The 13,791-nt window shown below is 42.5% G+C and overlaps 1 protein-coding gene across 3 annotated transcripts in view; it reads right to left on the bottom strand.

Annotated features, from left to right (window-relative positions):
• The window catches only part of LOC133130094 (neuroplastin-like), a 36,601-nt gene that overhangs the window by 15,711 nt on the left and 7,099 nt on the right, over nucleotides 1-13,791 (bottom strand). For 2 of the 3 annotated variants that reach the window (XM_061244339.1, XM_061244340.1), the window contains exon 2: nucleotides 241-406. In XM_061244339.1, coding sequence (XP_061100323.1) covers nucleotides 241-406 — 166 coding nt within the window. Of the gene's footprint in view, nucleotides 1-240; nucleotides 407-7,276; nucleotides 7,628-13,791 lie in introns of all 3 variants that reach the window. The other variant, XM_061244341.1, reaches the window with a different exon arrangement.

Genomic DNA, 13,791 nt, shown 5'->3' with positions numbered 1-13,791 from the left:
TAAGCAGGAAACAATCCTCCCCTGGAGCAATGCAGGGTTAAGGGCCTTGCTCAACGCCCCAACGGCTGTGCGGATCTTAATGTGGCTACAGCAGGGATCGAACCACCGACCTTGCGGGTCCCAGGCATGCACCTTAACCAGGCCGCTACAGGCCGCTCCTGTTACCAAAAACAAAACCCTGTGGAACACGCCAGAGTGTCTTCGTCTGGCTCTACTGCCCTAAGAAGCGGAGAGGCCTGCCTGTATTCGGTGTTGTTGAGCTCCTTGGTCGTCTCAGAGATCGTCTCCCCGTTCTTCATCCAGAAGGCTTCCTGCGGGGGGCTCTGTGCGCTGGTCAGGTTGCACTGCAGGGAGACGGGGCCGCTCTTGGGCAGCTCCATGTCGTCGGTGGAGTTGATCCTGGGCTCTGAAACACAGACTAGTCAGCTGCACTGCAGTGCTGTCGCACTCACGTCCCACGTTTTTGTTCGGCGGTACGTGAGCTGTGTAGGAGGGGAGCATGAACACATCGGTAAAAGCGTTGCATGTAGAAATGGATTGTAATCAGAAAATCATGTTTGTGTACGTCAATACATCATACAGCATTTCATCTTGTTTGTAAAATTAGGCTTCCCACCGTGTCACTGTGTCTCTTTGTCAAAAATGGAAATCAATATTAGTAGCAGTAAGCCCCTCAGTCTCATTAATAAGCCTGTTAATAGTAAGTCACATTCCAAACCAAAAAAAAATTCCATTACAAAACTGGAAGATCAAAACAGAATCACTTTGAGATCCAGTCCTGCCAGGTTTAGTTCTGGACAATCACCGATAAAGTTCAGCGATGTTTTCTTAAACATTCATCTCGTTGCCACTGCCATTGCTGGTGCTTGCAAGCTCCTCGACATCTAAGCACAGGCATTTTAAGTGCAAACTCAAACTGCATACATAACTACTGTATGCAGAAAGAATCAGAAAGCATTATTTAAAATTTGATGAAAGGAGGCTCAGCAACACTTTAAATTCTACCTTTAATTTTGTCAGTTCTTTTTTGTTACATCCTGTCTTATCTTGTGTAAATTAACCACTGACAATATGAAATAATGATTCAAACATGCCATTTTAGTCATTGCTTGTGCTTGAACAAAAACAATTTTTTGCTTTTAAATCATAGCCTTTTTTTAAAAATAAATGTACGCTCATAGCAGCTAGGAGTTCTAAGCAAGAGCCGTAATGCTGAAAGTTTTAAAATACAGACAGTAGTGAAATAAATATAAAAGCCTCTGTGAATGCTATTTGCAATTCTTCACCTGCTCAATGTGAATTCTTATCATTTGTATAAAAATCTGGTTCTGTTATGATGTTCAAAATCTCACATTGTGGCAGATCCTTTATCTTTTGATATGATGGCTTTGACAAGTGGACTGAAGCAGCAATGTTTTTACAAACTTATGAAGCTTTTTTTGACTATATTCCTGCCAGACCGTTGGAGGAAGCATTTGGAACTCTCTGAAGTGACATTTGAATAGTTATTAATAGCTCTATTGCTGCTGGGACAGATCTTATTTATTCATCCATCCTTTTTTATCTTTATTTCAATATTTCCGTGATTCACCTCCTTTGAAGTAAAAAGTATTGGCATTGTCTTAAATAAAACAATCACAATCTGTCTTCTCTTGTACTTGTGAAGGTATTGGAAGAAATTGTTTTAAATTGTAATCACTGTCCAGTTACAAAAAAAGTGCTGGAATCCTCAAAAAGTGCTGGAATCCTCAGGTATGAAAAGTTCCGAAAAATAATTTGGGTTCCACACAACAATCCAATTTACTTCTCTCAAATCTGAAATGATCAGTAAATCAAGATGATAAAGTGGGCTACATTAGCAAATGTATTCTGAGTTACTGTTTCGGCATACAGTTGCAATAAAAATTATTCAACCCCCATTGCACATTAGGTTTATTGGCAAAATATACAATTTCTCAGCTGTTGGCAATAAACAAATTACACAAGAGCTGTTTTAAGTAGTTCAATGAAACATAATATTACAAAATATTACAAGGGTTTTTATCCACATTCAACACAAAATGCTACTTTTAATCACTACTGCAGTCTCAAAATTATTCAACTCCTTCATGACAAGCATTTTCAGTACTTAGTAGAGCACCTTTTTGCTGTTATGACCTGCTGCAAATGTGATGCATAGCCAGACACCAGCTTCTGACAGCGTTCCTGAGGAATCTTAGCCCATTCCTCATGGGCAATGGCCTCCAGTTCAGTAATATTCTTGGGTGTGCGTTTGGCAACCGCCTTCTTCAAATCCCACCAGAGATTTTCTAGGGGGTTCAAGTCAGGCGACTGTACATCGCTCCACAGAACAGAATTCCAAAGCTTCTGTGGCTTATTTAGATGGTTTTGAGCATATTGGAGCCGACTTTTCTTGTGCTTTTGGGTCAGTAGTGGTGTCTGTCTTGGAGTCCGGGCATGGAGCCCTTCAGTGTTCAGTATGCGCCTTACTGTACAAACTGAAACCTCAGTGCCTGCTGCCACCAAGTCTTGCTGCAGGTGTTTTGCAGTCACTATAGGGTTTTAGAGCAGCCACGTCTAGGTAGTGTAGCCACTGTTCACTGTTCTTTAAACTTGCGAACTATGCTTCCAACTCTCTCTCTAGGAACATTCAGTGCTTTTGCTATCTTTTTGTATCCTTTTCCTTGTTTGTGCAAGGCAATGATCTCTTCTCTGAACTTTTTGGACAATTCTTTTGACTTAGCCATATTTCTAACATGCAATCAAACGTCACTCTCAACAAACCCCTGGCCAGTCCAGGTATTTATGTGTTTTATCTCAAGCACACCTGAACTAATTAGTTGCACCAGGTGTGCTTGAAACAGGGGGTTGGGTAATTTTGATTAGTTGCATCAGGTGTGCTTGAGACAGGGGGTTGAATAATTTTGAGACTGCAGTAGTGATTAAAAGTAGCATTTTGTGTTGAATGTGGATAAAAACCCTTGTAATATTTTGTAATATTATGTTTCATTGAACTACTTAAAACAGCTCTTGTGTAATTTGTTTATTGCCAACAGCTGAGAAATTGTATATTTTGCCAATAAACCTAATGTGCAATGGGGGTTGAGTAATTTTGATTGCAACTGTAACTATAGTTCTGTGTGCCTTAGCTAAATCGAAGGGTGTTCATTTTTTTCCTGGCCCAATTAAAGACATGGGTGACCTAGCTTTCTCTGTTACGTCTCTTAATTCCCTTTGCCAGACAATTACCATGGCAGCACAGCCATAACAACCTTTAAAAAGCCTACTTTCATTTCATTTCATTTACTTTATATTTAATTTTCAAAAACAATTAAAATTATGCTTAATATAGACTGACTTGGAATATGATGCTAATTTTCTTGGAATGAGTCTTAACGTATAATACCTACAACGCGGGGGCGACATGTAGCCATGGGGCGACATGGCTCAGGCTGTAAGAGCAGTTGTCTGGCAGTCGGAGGGTTGCCAGTTCGATCCCCTGCCCGGGCTGTGTTGAAGTGTCCCTGAGCAAGACACCTAACCCCCAGCTGGTCGGTGCCTTGCATGGCAGCCAATCGCCGTCGGTGTGTGAGTGTGTATGAATGGGTGAATGAGAAGCATCAATTGTACAGCGCTTCGGATAAAGGCGCTATATAAATGCCAACCATTTACCATTTACAACGCACTACAGAACCTGAACAGAAAACATATTTTCTGATATTTTCAGACAAAAAGAAAATATTTTTCAAATAGAAGAGCAAATGGTTTGTGAGACAGATACAATTAACAGAGGGCCACTGACTTCATCATCTCAAAGGGCAGCATATCAGCATTCATATTTTTAGCTGTGCATGTGCCTTGACAACACATCAGTAGTTCTTTTGAATATATTTTAGCAAAGTGGGATTAGATCCATATAAAAGATGTAGTGTCCCATTTGCTCTGACTTCTAACAGCAAAATTGTTTAATGAAATGACCTCTCACTAGCCACTTTCTTTGTACTATTATCAGGTATGATCAAACGCTGCCTTCTGTAGAACCAGGAACAACGGAGAAAGAAACCCTTATGTAATTCTGTTGTAATTGTTAGGTCTGTCAATCACTGATGACCCCGCCCACGAAGCACCATTATTAAGATGTATGCTGCTGTTGCGACGTGGGAAATGATATCTGCATTCCCCTCCAGCGGAAAAGAAAACAACAGATACAACAGCGTGTGATGGTCTTCCAGCACGACAGCGATGTAAAGGAGAAGGAAGAGAGAAAACGGCTATGACTAAATAGGCATAAAGGGTAACAGCATTCCTGTGAAACGGTCTTAAACATTTTTCATAATTCACTAACACACGCTTTATTTAACGCACCCCGCTCCCCACCTCTTTGAACAAGGATAACTTGCTTCCTGTTTCTGTTTTTGTCCCATTTTCCCATACTACACAGGAACAGTACTCAAAGTATTTCTGTACTGTTGAGACCTTCTCTATCTGTAACCCCTCCTCCGTCTGAAAAAAAGTAAAAAATGTAATTAGAGAGCCTTGTATAAACTAAGCTATACATTATCCAGACACTTATTCCTCTTCTGTCTTAGTATGGAGTCAGTGAGGAGATCTGATACATATTCTGTGTGTGTGACAGTGAGAGGGGGTGCTGGCAGGGTGAGGAGTGGTTGCAGCAGAAGGATGTATATTCTCAGATCCTTGGTGTGTGTGTGTGTGCGTGCGTGCGTGTGTGTGTGTGCATGCGCATAGGCAGGCTCAACAGCCTGTGTGTGACTTCAATTAGTATTCATGGCACCTTCTCCTGCAGTGCTACTTGCCCAATAGCCTGCAGGACTAGCGATGAACAGCCGGGCTTGGCTCTCTGCCACTGCTCGGCCTAACTCACGACGCACATGCACACACACACACACACACACACACACACACACACAGTGCGCGAGCAAGGTCTCCGTTCACAAATCTGCATTTGAGCGCAGGCGTGTAGGAGGCAGGCGCACTGGCTCGTCTCAGGTTCTGTCGTCTCAAGGTTATTTAGAGGACACCCGCTTGAAGCTGGGTGGGAAGAAGAGAAATGAAATGGCTTCGCACCGTGCATCCTCGCCCCGCCGTCAGAGAACTACATCTGACACGACTACACAGTAACACGTCTCTTTCGCTGGCTCTTTTATGCGGCTCCTTCACCGCCCCTTCGGAAATGACTCATTCTGCAGTGAACTTGACCCCCCTTTCGAGGAGCGCAACGCACCGGCCGTATCACTGCAGACTTTTATTTCTGGCCTGTCTTTTTTGTTGTTGCTCGCGCCAGCTCTCCTAGCTCTCCTGCGGTCTCCTTTGCTTACTGACAGACAGCTGCATGGTTTGCAATCAGTTGATTTGTGGTGTTTACCGCGCCCCCCCACCCCCCCCCCCCCCCCCCCCTCCCCCCAGGAGCAACCAATGATGTGCTTGCAAGAATGGTGTACTTGCAAGAATACCGCTCATTCTAGTCAAGAAAGCATACATGCCCATGTAAGTGCTCATCTTTAAAAAACAATGAGAACAGAAGTCACAAAATAACATTGCAGTCCATACAAAATGCGTATAAAAGTTTATAGAAATACATGATCAACACACCACGGTTATGCAGGCATTTTTGGGAAGGGTGCTCAGACATTGTTCTGAAATGTCAGTACATTTTAAAAAGCATTGCTGAGAAAGAGTTCCAAACTCAACAGGATAACACATGTACTGTGATCTATTTCTAATGCAGATCTACACACAATCACAAACCAACACAGCTACTACTACAGCACTAATACAAAACTTTTTTCCCCCCAGGATTTCCCACAACAAACTATACATTCTTATCTGCTTCATAGAATCAGCATGTATAGCCTGTTATATACATGTGATTTTTCATATTACATGTATATTCATAGAGAATAGTTAAATTCAGTAATGACAGAATATATGTTCATGAAAAAGATAATGCCTGAAAAATAGCTAGATACAAATTAGCTGCTGCATACACGGTTATGTATATTTTAAAAGTCATGTGAGTATTAGTATTAATAGTAGGCAATGTCGTGTGTTGGAACATCCCCCAACTACACAAAACAGACCAATTTGCCATTGATTGTCTGTTCGATTATCTTCACTTGACCATGATAGATGACAAAGAAAGATGTGGAAAAGAACCTATTAGGTTGTCATGGCCGTGACAAGGCCGACCCCTGAATATTATTAGTGTATCGGATTGTTGGATTCCGCAGTTTGCACCGTGAAACTGAGTGCAGTTCAAGTCCCAAGTATTAAATTGATCCAGTCAATAAAGATTCTCTTTGGGCATTTGTATGCAGTATAGCAGAGCAGATATAATGGATATAATGTCATTACTGATTCACAGTTTATGCAAAGAAGGCACAAGGTCAATCAACGTGTACAAAATTGGACTAGATAAGGAAAAGTTATAAGTCATATAAGTAATATGGTTTAACCTCTGGGTTGCTTTTTTTGTACTATAGGGGCTGCAGAATCATTAACACAGCTAGCAAGTTGCTGTTTTACCTGAGGCATTTCTCTCGTCTGCTGTAGCCCCAATCGGATCCACACTTGTGCCACTTTGATTCTCACCTTGTGTCTTCTCCTAATTTCCCATCAACCCCCTCCTCAGCACAAGCTTTTGCGCAAGATTCAAAGAGCCATGGAAGGCTTTTCACTTAGCGGACACAGGTACACAGGTACACAGGCATTGGAGGTAAATCAAAACAACCCATGTGACACAGGACTTAAGCAACAAAAATGGCAACCGAAATTTCAATGAAGTAAATGTACGGGGAAATGGATGGGGGAGGTGGGGAGAGGTGGGGTAAAGGAAAAAAACAACCACTGGGTTTGCACTGCAGTCATCCATAACCAGAGACTCAAGGACTTAGAAGTGGCAGTAAAGGTGGGGTTTCCAGTAAACTGTTTAGCTAAGGAGGAAGGCACATACAGTAGGTAATATTACAAGAGGAAAAAGAAGGTACAAAAAGAAATAAAAAAGCAGATAGAAAAGGAAGATATTAAAGAAGAACCACACAATTGAAAAGCATATTTTTAATTGTGTAGAATAAAACATTTTGTCACACATGTTTGTTTTGTTTTATTTTTTCGGAGAGGGTCGTATCGGTTTCCTTTCAGGATGGGCGGGGGGGAGGGGGCGAGCTCAATGCTCTTTGGGAGTTTTGAGGGCTGGGGGTGGAGAGGTTGTTAAATTTGTTTATAATAGACCTCAGGGTTTTTTCGCGTCACTCACTCTGCCGAACGGAAATGGTGGCCTGCGTTCGAATCCAGGTGAGGCTGGGGTTTTGCCTGGGGTCGTTGCGGCGCCGGTCATTGCTGGCCCGGCAGTCGTAGGTGCCCGAGTCCTCCAGGGCGAGCCGCGCGATGGCCAGCACGCTCACCGTGTTCCTGCTCCCGGAGGCCTCGTTTATGGACACCCGGCGCTTTTTCGCGCCGTGCCACAGCTGCTTGAAGGAGTCCGCCCGGTTGGTCTCGCCGTACCACCACTGGAGCTCGGGGGTGGGGGTGCCCACGGCTTCGCAGTAGAGCTCCACCGTGTCCCCTGTCAGCTTTGTCTCTGACATGGGCGACTTCACAAACCCAGCTGGAGAGGAGAAGTGCATCGGGGGAAGGTGGGGGGGGGGGAGGGGGGGGGATGGGGTTAGGATGGAGGGAATGGGAGGTGAAGGAATGCAGGGTTTAATAAAAGAACGGGGTGGACAGCAACAAAAAAGAGAAATGAAATAATGATTACAAGCAAATAAAGAAAAAGCAGGCCATGAATCAAATGAATCGATTATAAGAATAAAAGAGTAATGACATTACACATGAATGATGGACAGGTTAATGCCCCCCCAAAAGTCTTGCTTGCTATGTAAATCACATGCCTAAATTGCAGCACCTTCCAGTAGACTATAGTACAGCGACTGACCAACAGCTGTACAAACCTACAATGGCACAAACCCACTGAGCAAAGGATTGGCCAATCTAGAGGGCTGAAAATCAAGGACTGCCGTTTTGGCAACAGACTAATTTAGACTAATTTATTGCAGCTCATGGTTCATCTGGATATAGCCTGGGTACGTACGAGTCGGCTAGAAACCTTTCACTTTTCAACCAAGGTTTTCACCTGGCTAGATACGTAGGTCTAGAGACGTCTAGATATCATGAAGTTCAGGTGGAAACCCGAATATTTTTGGTTGAAAAGTGAAAGGTTTCAAGCAGACTAAGATGTACCCAGGTCATATCCAGGTGAAACCTGAGCTAAATTCACAACATTCTCAGGGCCTGATTTACTACGACCTTCAGCAAATGCAAAATCAACGATTGGTGCAAAACAAATACAATGAACAGTCATTGGTCATGTTGGTTTTGCATGTGCTAAAAGGATTTGCAGGTACTAAAAGACTTGCATGTGCTAAAAGGTGTTGCATGTGCTAAAATAATTTGAATGTGCTAAATGGTGTTGCATGTGCTAAAAGGTTTTGCATGTGCTAAGTGGATTAGCATGTGCTAAAATAATTTGATTTGTATGTGCTAAGATGATTGGCATATGCTAAAAGGATTTGCATGTGCTAAAGGTCTTAGTAAATCAGGCCATCAGTCCCTACTAAATTCAGCTGTCCCAGTTTCTCATGCGAACAGAAATGCAGCAACTCGGTCCTTTGATTTATTAGTAAGGTTATAGCCGGCCTCAAGTGCTTTGGTCCAAATAAAAGAGAAAGGCTGCAGCAGAGTGCCTACACATTATCGTGTTTTCTACACAGCAAATTCTGTCACACCTGATCCTTTCCCCACTGCAGCTCTGAACAGCTTCCAAAGGCAAAAACCATCCGACTTTGAATATCACTGACGCACAATGACAGGTGACACTTCATAAATAGGCCTATATTTTACACACATTTCATGAATTTTATATGCTTTGAAAGAGCTATGTTTAGAGCTGCTCATTTCAAAACCCAACATACACAAATATCTTATTTTACAATGTGTCAATTTGTAAGAATTTACTCGCAAACTAGTGAATCAGTGTTAAAACATGATCTGTAAAAATTAGATGTAATCTCAACCCATTCTGTATCACTCTGTACATGGCATGTCATTAACAAAATATTGTTCAACAGGCAGAAATTGTGGCAGTGAACTGGCAAACAGATTTATATATGTTTCATAAATGTCCTGTTCTCATTATTATTGCTGAATTCACAGTTGACTGGTGTTTATCAGACTGCAGAAGTTACGTATTGTTGAATTGCAAATAGATTCTCACCAAAGTGAGATCCACCAAAAAAGTCCTCAGAAACATGATGGAAATGATCCATGAGCACAAAAATACAAAATAAGAAAAAAGGCTTATCCATCAAATAAATAGTATGATATGATTAATCTTTGATTTGATAGATTTTTTTATTGTAGTTTTCGAGGTGGCCAGCCCCGATGGGGTTATAAGACACTACTGAACTTTTCAAATGCCGTACAGTCATTTCATAACGTGTTTCATATTATAACTGCTCGTGGACTGTGACTGATTTTATGGAAAATATAAAACACTGAGAAAATGTTCTGACATGAAAAATAACAAAACAGGTTAAAATACTGAATGAGGACCAAACGTCCCCAAAATCCGACGCGCAACAAAAACTTGAATGGAGGAGAAGTGCAGAAGTGACTGAACGTGTCGCGCTGGTGCCCTACTAAAGGATAAATTTAGACGTGAAAATCAGCTGGGCCCGCAGCAGGTTTATGGAGGATGCAGCAGAGCATGTCTCTCAGGATACTGTGGGCGCCTGCTGGCGGGGGAGCCGTTTCCATAGAAGTGCGCTATGGCAACAGAGCCGGTCCCTCTGCGATCAGAACCGGCTCAGCGCCGCACACATCGCACCGCCGCAGAACTACATCCCAGAATCCTGCCGCCGAGAAGCTGAGATCACGCCCGTGACTTCACGTCTGGACGTTCACACGTCGCAGGCTTCTGGAACGCTTTGCCTTTGCAATGTGCAGCATTATGTGCCCAATCACTGCATTCATGATTACGTGATTCATTAGCAAGATCACAAGCGCTTCACTGACAAAACTAAACGCAGAGGGGAAAAGGGGGCACAATTACCTAGTGTGTTTCTGACAAAGTCATGTTAGAACCTGACTAATACTGAGAAATTCAAAGAAGGTGAAAGTTACCTACTCTGCCAGCTTATTTACATTATGGGATCTTGGGATCTGTTACTGTTTCATACATGTCAGTTGACAGTACTGGATGTGGAAAGAAACTATAATATTAAAAGTGGAGAGCTTTGGACAGTCCTGCCAATGCAGGCCTATTGAAGGACCGTTTTGTGTGAATGCAAATAAAACTAAAAGTCCTTTCCATTTCTCTCATTATCTAGGAGCCAAAAACATTTTCTATTTTTTATATATTGGTTCAGACTTAGACTAGGTTTCCTTGTCTCGAGAGCTCTATTATTGGTTGACTAAGGATAGTGTTAAAAGTAAAGCAGTGTTTCCTGTTAGCCTGATGTTGAGATTTATTCTGGAATACTATCATTTGAATCTCATACTTTGATTACCTGTGCTTACTTCTGGCAACACTGATATACCACATTCAGACCAGAGGTGTCCCACCCCCAGCTCAACAGGGTAATATGAGATCTGCAAGTGTCTTCATAGACGATAGATTTTAGACCCGACAAACATCCAATGGGATAGAAAGGTTTTCCCTGTTCTGTTGTTCAGTATAACAGATAAAGGTTGTCCACAGATAAAGGTTTGTAGTGTTAATAGTGTGACCAATGATGGTACATTGGAAGTATAAGAAACCAGTAATATGTATGGCAGATGTCAGCCAAGTTGATTTCAGACTGGATTTGATCTTGGTTTTGTGGGCAGAATGTTTGATGAAACATACTCATACTCCATCCATCCAACAAAAATGAAGCTAATGGCTTATTTCTAAGCAATATTATACTGTCTGAGGGTCCCACACCCACAGCTTATTTCCACTATGGAAATTCGCCAGATATCATAATGGCTTATATGGACCACTGGTAGACTTTGTGAGGAGTTATTCAGAAGTGCTTGCTCTATGGTCAATACTGGCTGTGCTCATAGGTTTCAGAAATAAGGTTAATTTTATAGCAGGCCTTATAGGTTATGGATTCCTGTGGTAATTCCTGACTAGCCCATTCCTGGTGATTGCGTTTACTAAATCTGATCACTAAATCTTTTTTATTTCTTTCATTTTGTAGTATATACAGTGCATCCAGAAAGTATTCACAGCGCTTCACTTTTTCCACATTTTGTTATGTTACAGCCTTATTCCAAAATTTGTTAAATTCATTTTTTTCCTCCAAATTCTACACACAATACCCCATAATGACAACGTGAAAAAAGTTTTTTTGAGATTTTTGCAAATTTATAAAAAATAAAAAACTAAGAAATCACATGTACATAAGTATTCACAGCCTTTGCCATGAAGCTCAAAATTGAGCTCAGGTGCATCCTGTTTCCACTGATCAACCGTGAGATGTTTCTACAGCTTAATTGGAGTCCACCTGTGGCAAATTCAGTTGATTGGAAATTATTTGGAAAGGCACACACCTGTCTATATAAGGTCCCACAGTTGACAGTGCATGTCGGAGCACAAACCAAGCATGAAGTCAAAGGAATTGTCTGTAGACCTCCGAGACAGGATTGTATCGAGGCACAAATCTGGGGAAGGGTACAGAAAAATTTCTGCTGCTTTGAAGGTCCCAATGAGCACAGTGGCCTCCATCATCCATAAATGGACGAAGTTCGGAACCACCAGGACTCTTCCTAGAGCTGGCCGCCCGTCTAAACTGAGCAATCGGGGGAGAAGGCCTTAGTCAGGGAGGTGACCAAGAACCCGATGGTCACTCTGTTAGAGCTCCAGCGTTCCTCTGTGGAGAGAGGAGAACCTTCCAGAAGGACAACCATCTCTGCAGCAATCCACCAATCAGGCCTGTATGGTAGAGTGGCCAGACGGAAGCCACTCCTTAGTAAAAGGCACATGGCAGCCTGCCTGGAGTTTGCCAAAAGGCACCTGAAGGACTCTCAGACCATGAGAAACAAAATTCTCTGGTCTGATGAGACAAAGATTGAACTCTTTGGCGTGAATGCCAGGCGTCATCTTTGGAGTAAACCAGGCACCGCTCATCACCTAGCCAATACCATCCCTACAGTGAAGCATGATGGTGGCAGCATCATGCTGTGGGGATGTTTTTCAGCGGTAGGAACTGGGAGACTAGTCAGGATTGAGGGAAAGATGAATGCAGCTCCAGAGCGCTCTTGACCTCAGACTGGGGCGACGGTTCATCTTTCAGCAGGACAACGACCCTAAGCACACAGCTAAGATATCAAAGGAGTGGCTTCAGGACAACTCTGTGAATGTCCTTGAGTGGCCCAGCTAGAGCCCAGACTTGAATCCGATTGAACATCTCTGGAGAGATCTGAAAATGGCTGTGCACCAACGCTCCCCATCCAACCTGATGGAGCTTGAGAGGTGCTGCAAAGAGGAATGGGCGAAACCGCCTAAAGATAGGTGTGACAAGCTTGTGGCATCATATTCAAAAAGACTTGAGGCTGTAATTGCTGCCAAAGGTGCATCAACAAAGTATTGAGCAAAGGCTGTGAATACTTATGTACATGTGATTTCTTAGTTTTTTCTTTTTAATAAATTTGCAAAAATTTCAAAAAAACTTATTTCATGTTGTCATTATGGGGTAGAATTTTGAGGAAAAAAAATGAATTTATTCCAGTTTGGAATAAGGCTGTAACATAACAAAATGTGGGAAAAGTGAAGCGCTGTGAATACTTTCCGGATGCACTGTAGAATTATAATAATTCAATATAGAATTTGTTATTTAGCTGACTTACAGTTGATTAGACTAAGGGCCTTGCTCAGAGGCCCATCAGCTGTGTGAAGCATCGACCTACCAGATCCCAATCCTGTACATTAGCCACTAGACTTCAGGCTGCCCCCTGTATCTCTGCTTTTGTGTTTCAGATGACATGGGCTGCGCGCTCGATTGAACGTACGGCACGTACGTGAATGTGGGGAACAGGACTTGGCAGCCCCGTCATTCCCATAGCATGTTCTGACAGCGCATTCCTCCAAAATAGATTACAGAAGAGCAGCACAGTCTGCACCATAGCCGGCGGGGAAGATGCTAAAAGTACCGCCGTCAATATTTAATGAGAAATGAGATTGAGAAATCTCTGCAAAAATGGTGGAACTAAATCATTAACTCGGTGGCCTGTCTGACTCATTACCCTCCGTTTTATCTCTTTATGCAAAAATTGCTGGATAAATTCCTTGTTGGTATCTCTGTTCTGTATCAAAATGATGTACTGTAATTTGACTGTCAATACATCAGATATTCATCTTCAGTAGATGGCTGATGGAACAAGAGCTTAAAACCGTGAAACCGATAGAAATAGTTTCACTTCCTCACAAAATGTCTTTCTAATTCTAATTTAGATGGGACTACGATTTCCTGAGGAGTTCTGGGCAAAGGTTTTTGTGTTTGTTTTTGACACCCAAGGTCATCAGGCAATACCTTGGTTGCAGGTTGGTTTTGTTTTCATGAAATAGCAGGTGCATATTTGGTGCCCATCCATCCATCCATTATCTGAACCCGCTTATCCTGAACAGGGTCGCAGGGGGGCTGGAGCCTATCCCAGCATACATTGGGCGAAAGGCAGGAATACACCCTGGACAGGTCGCCAGTCCATCGCAGGGCACACACACCATTA

Source organism: Conger conger, chromosome 6 (genome assembly GCF_963514075.1).
Source record: "Conger conger chromosome 6, fConCon1.1, whole genome shotgun sequence".
In the NCBI taxonomy this organism is placed as follows: Eukaryota; Metazoa; Chordata; class Actinopteri; order Anguilliformes; family Congridae; genus Conger; species Conger conger.
This window is presented reverse-complemented; position numbering and strand designations above follow the sequence as displayed.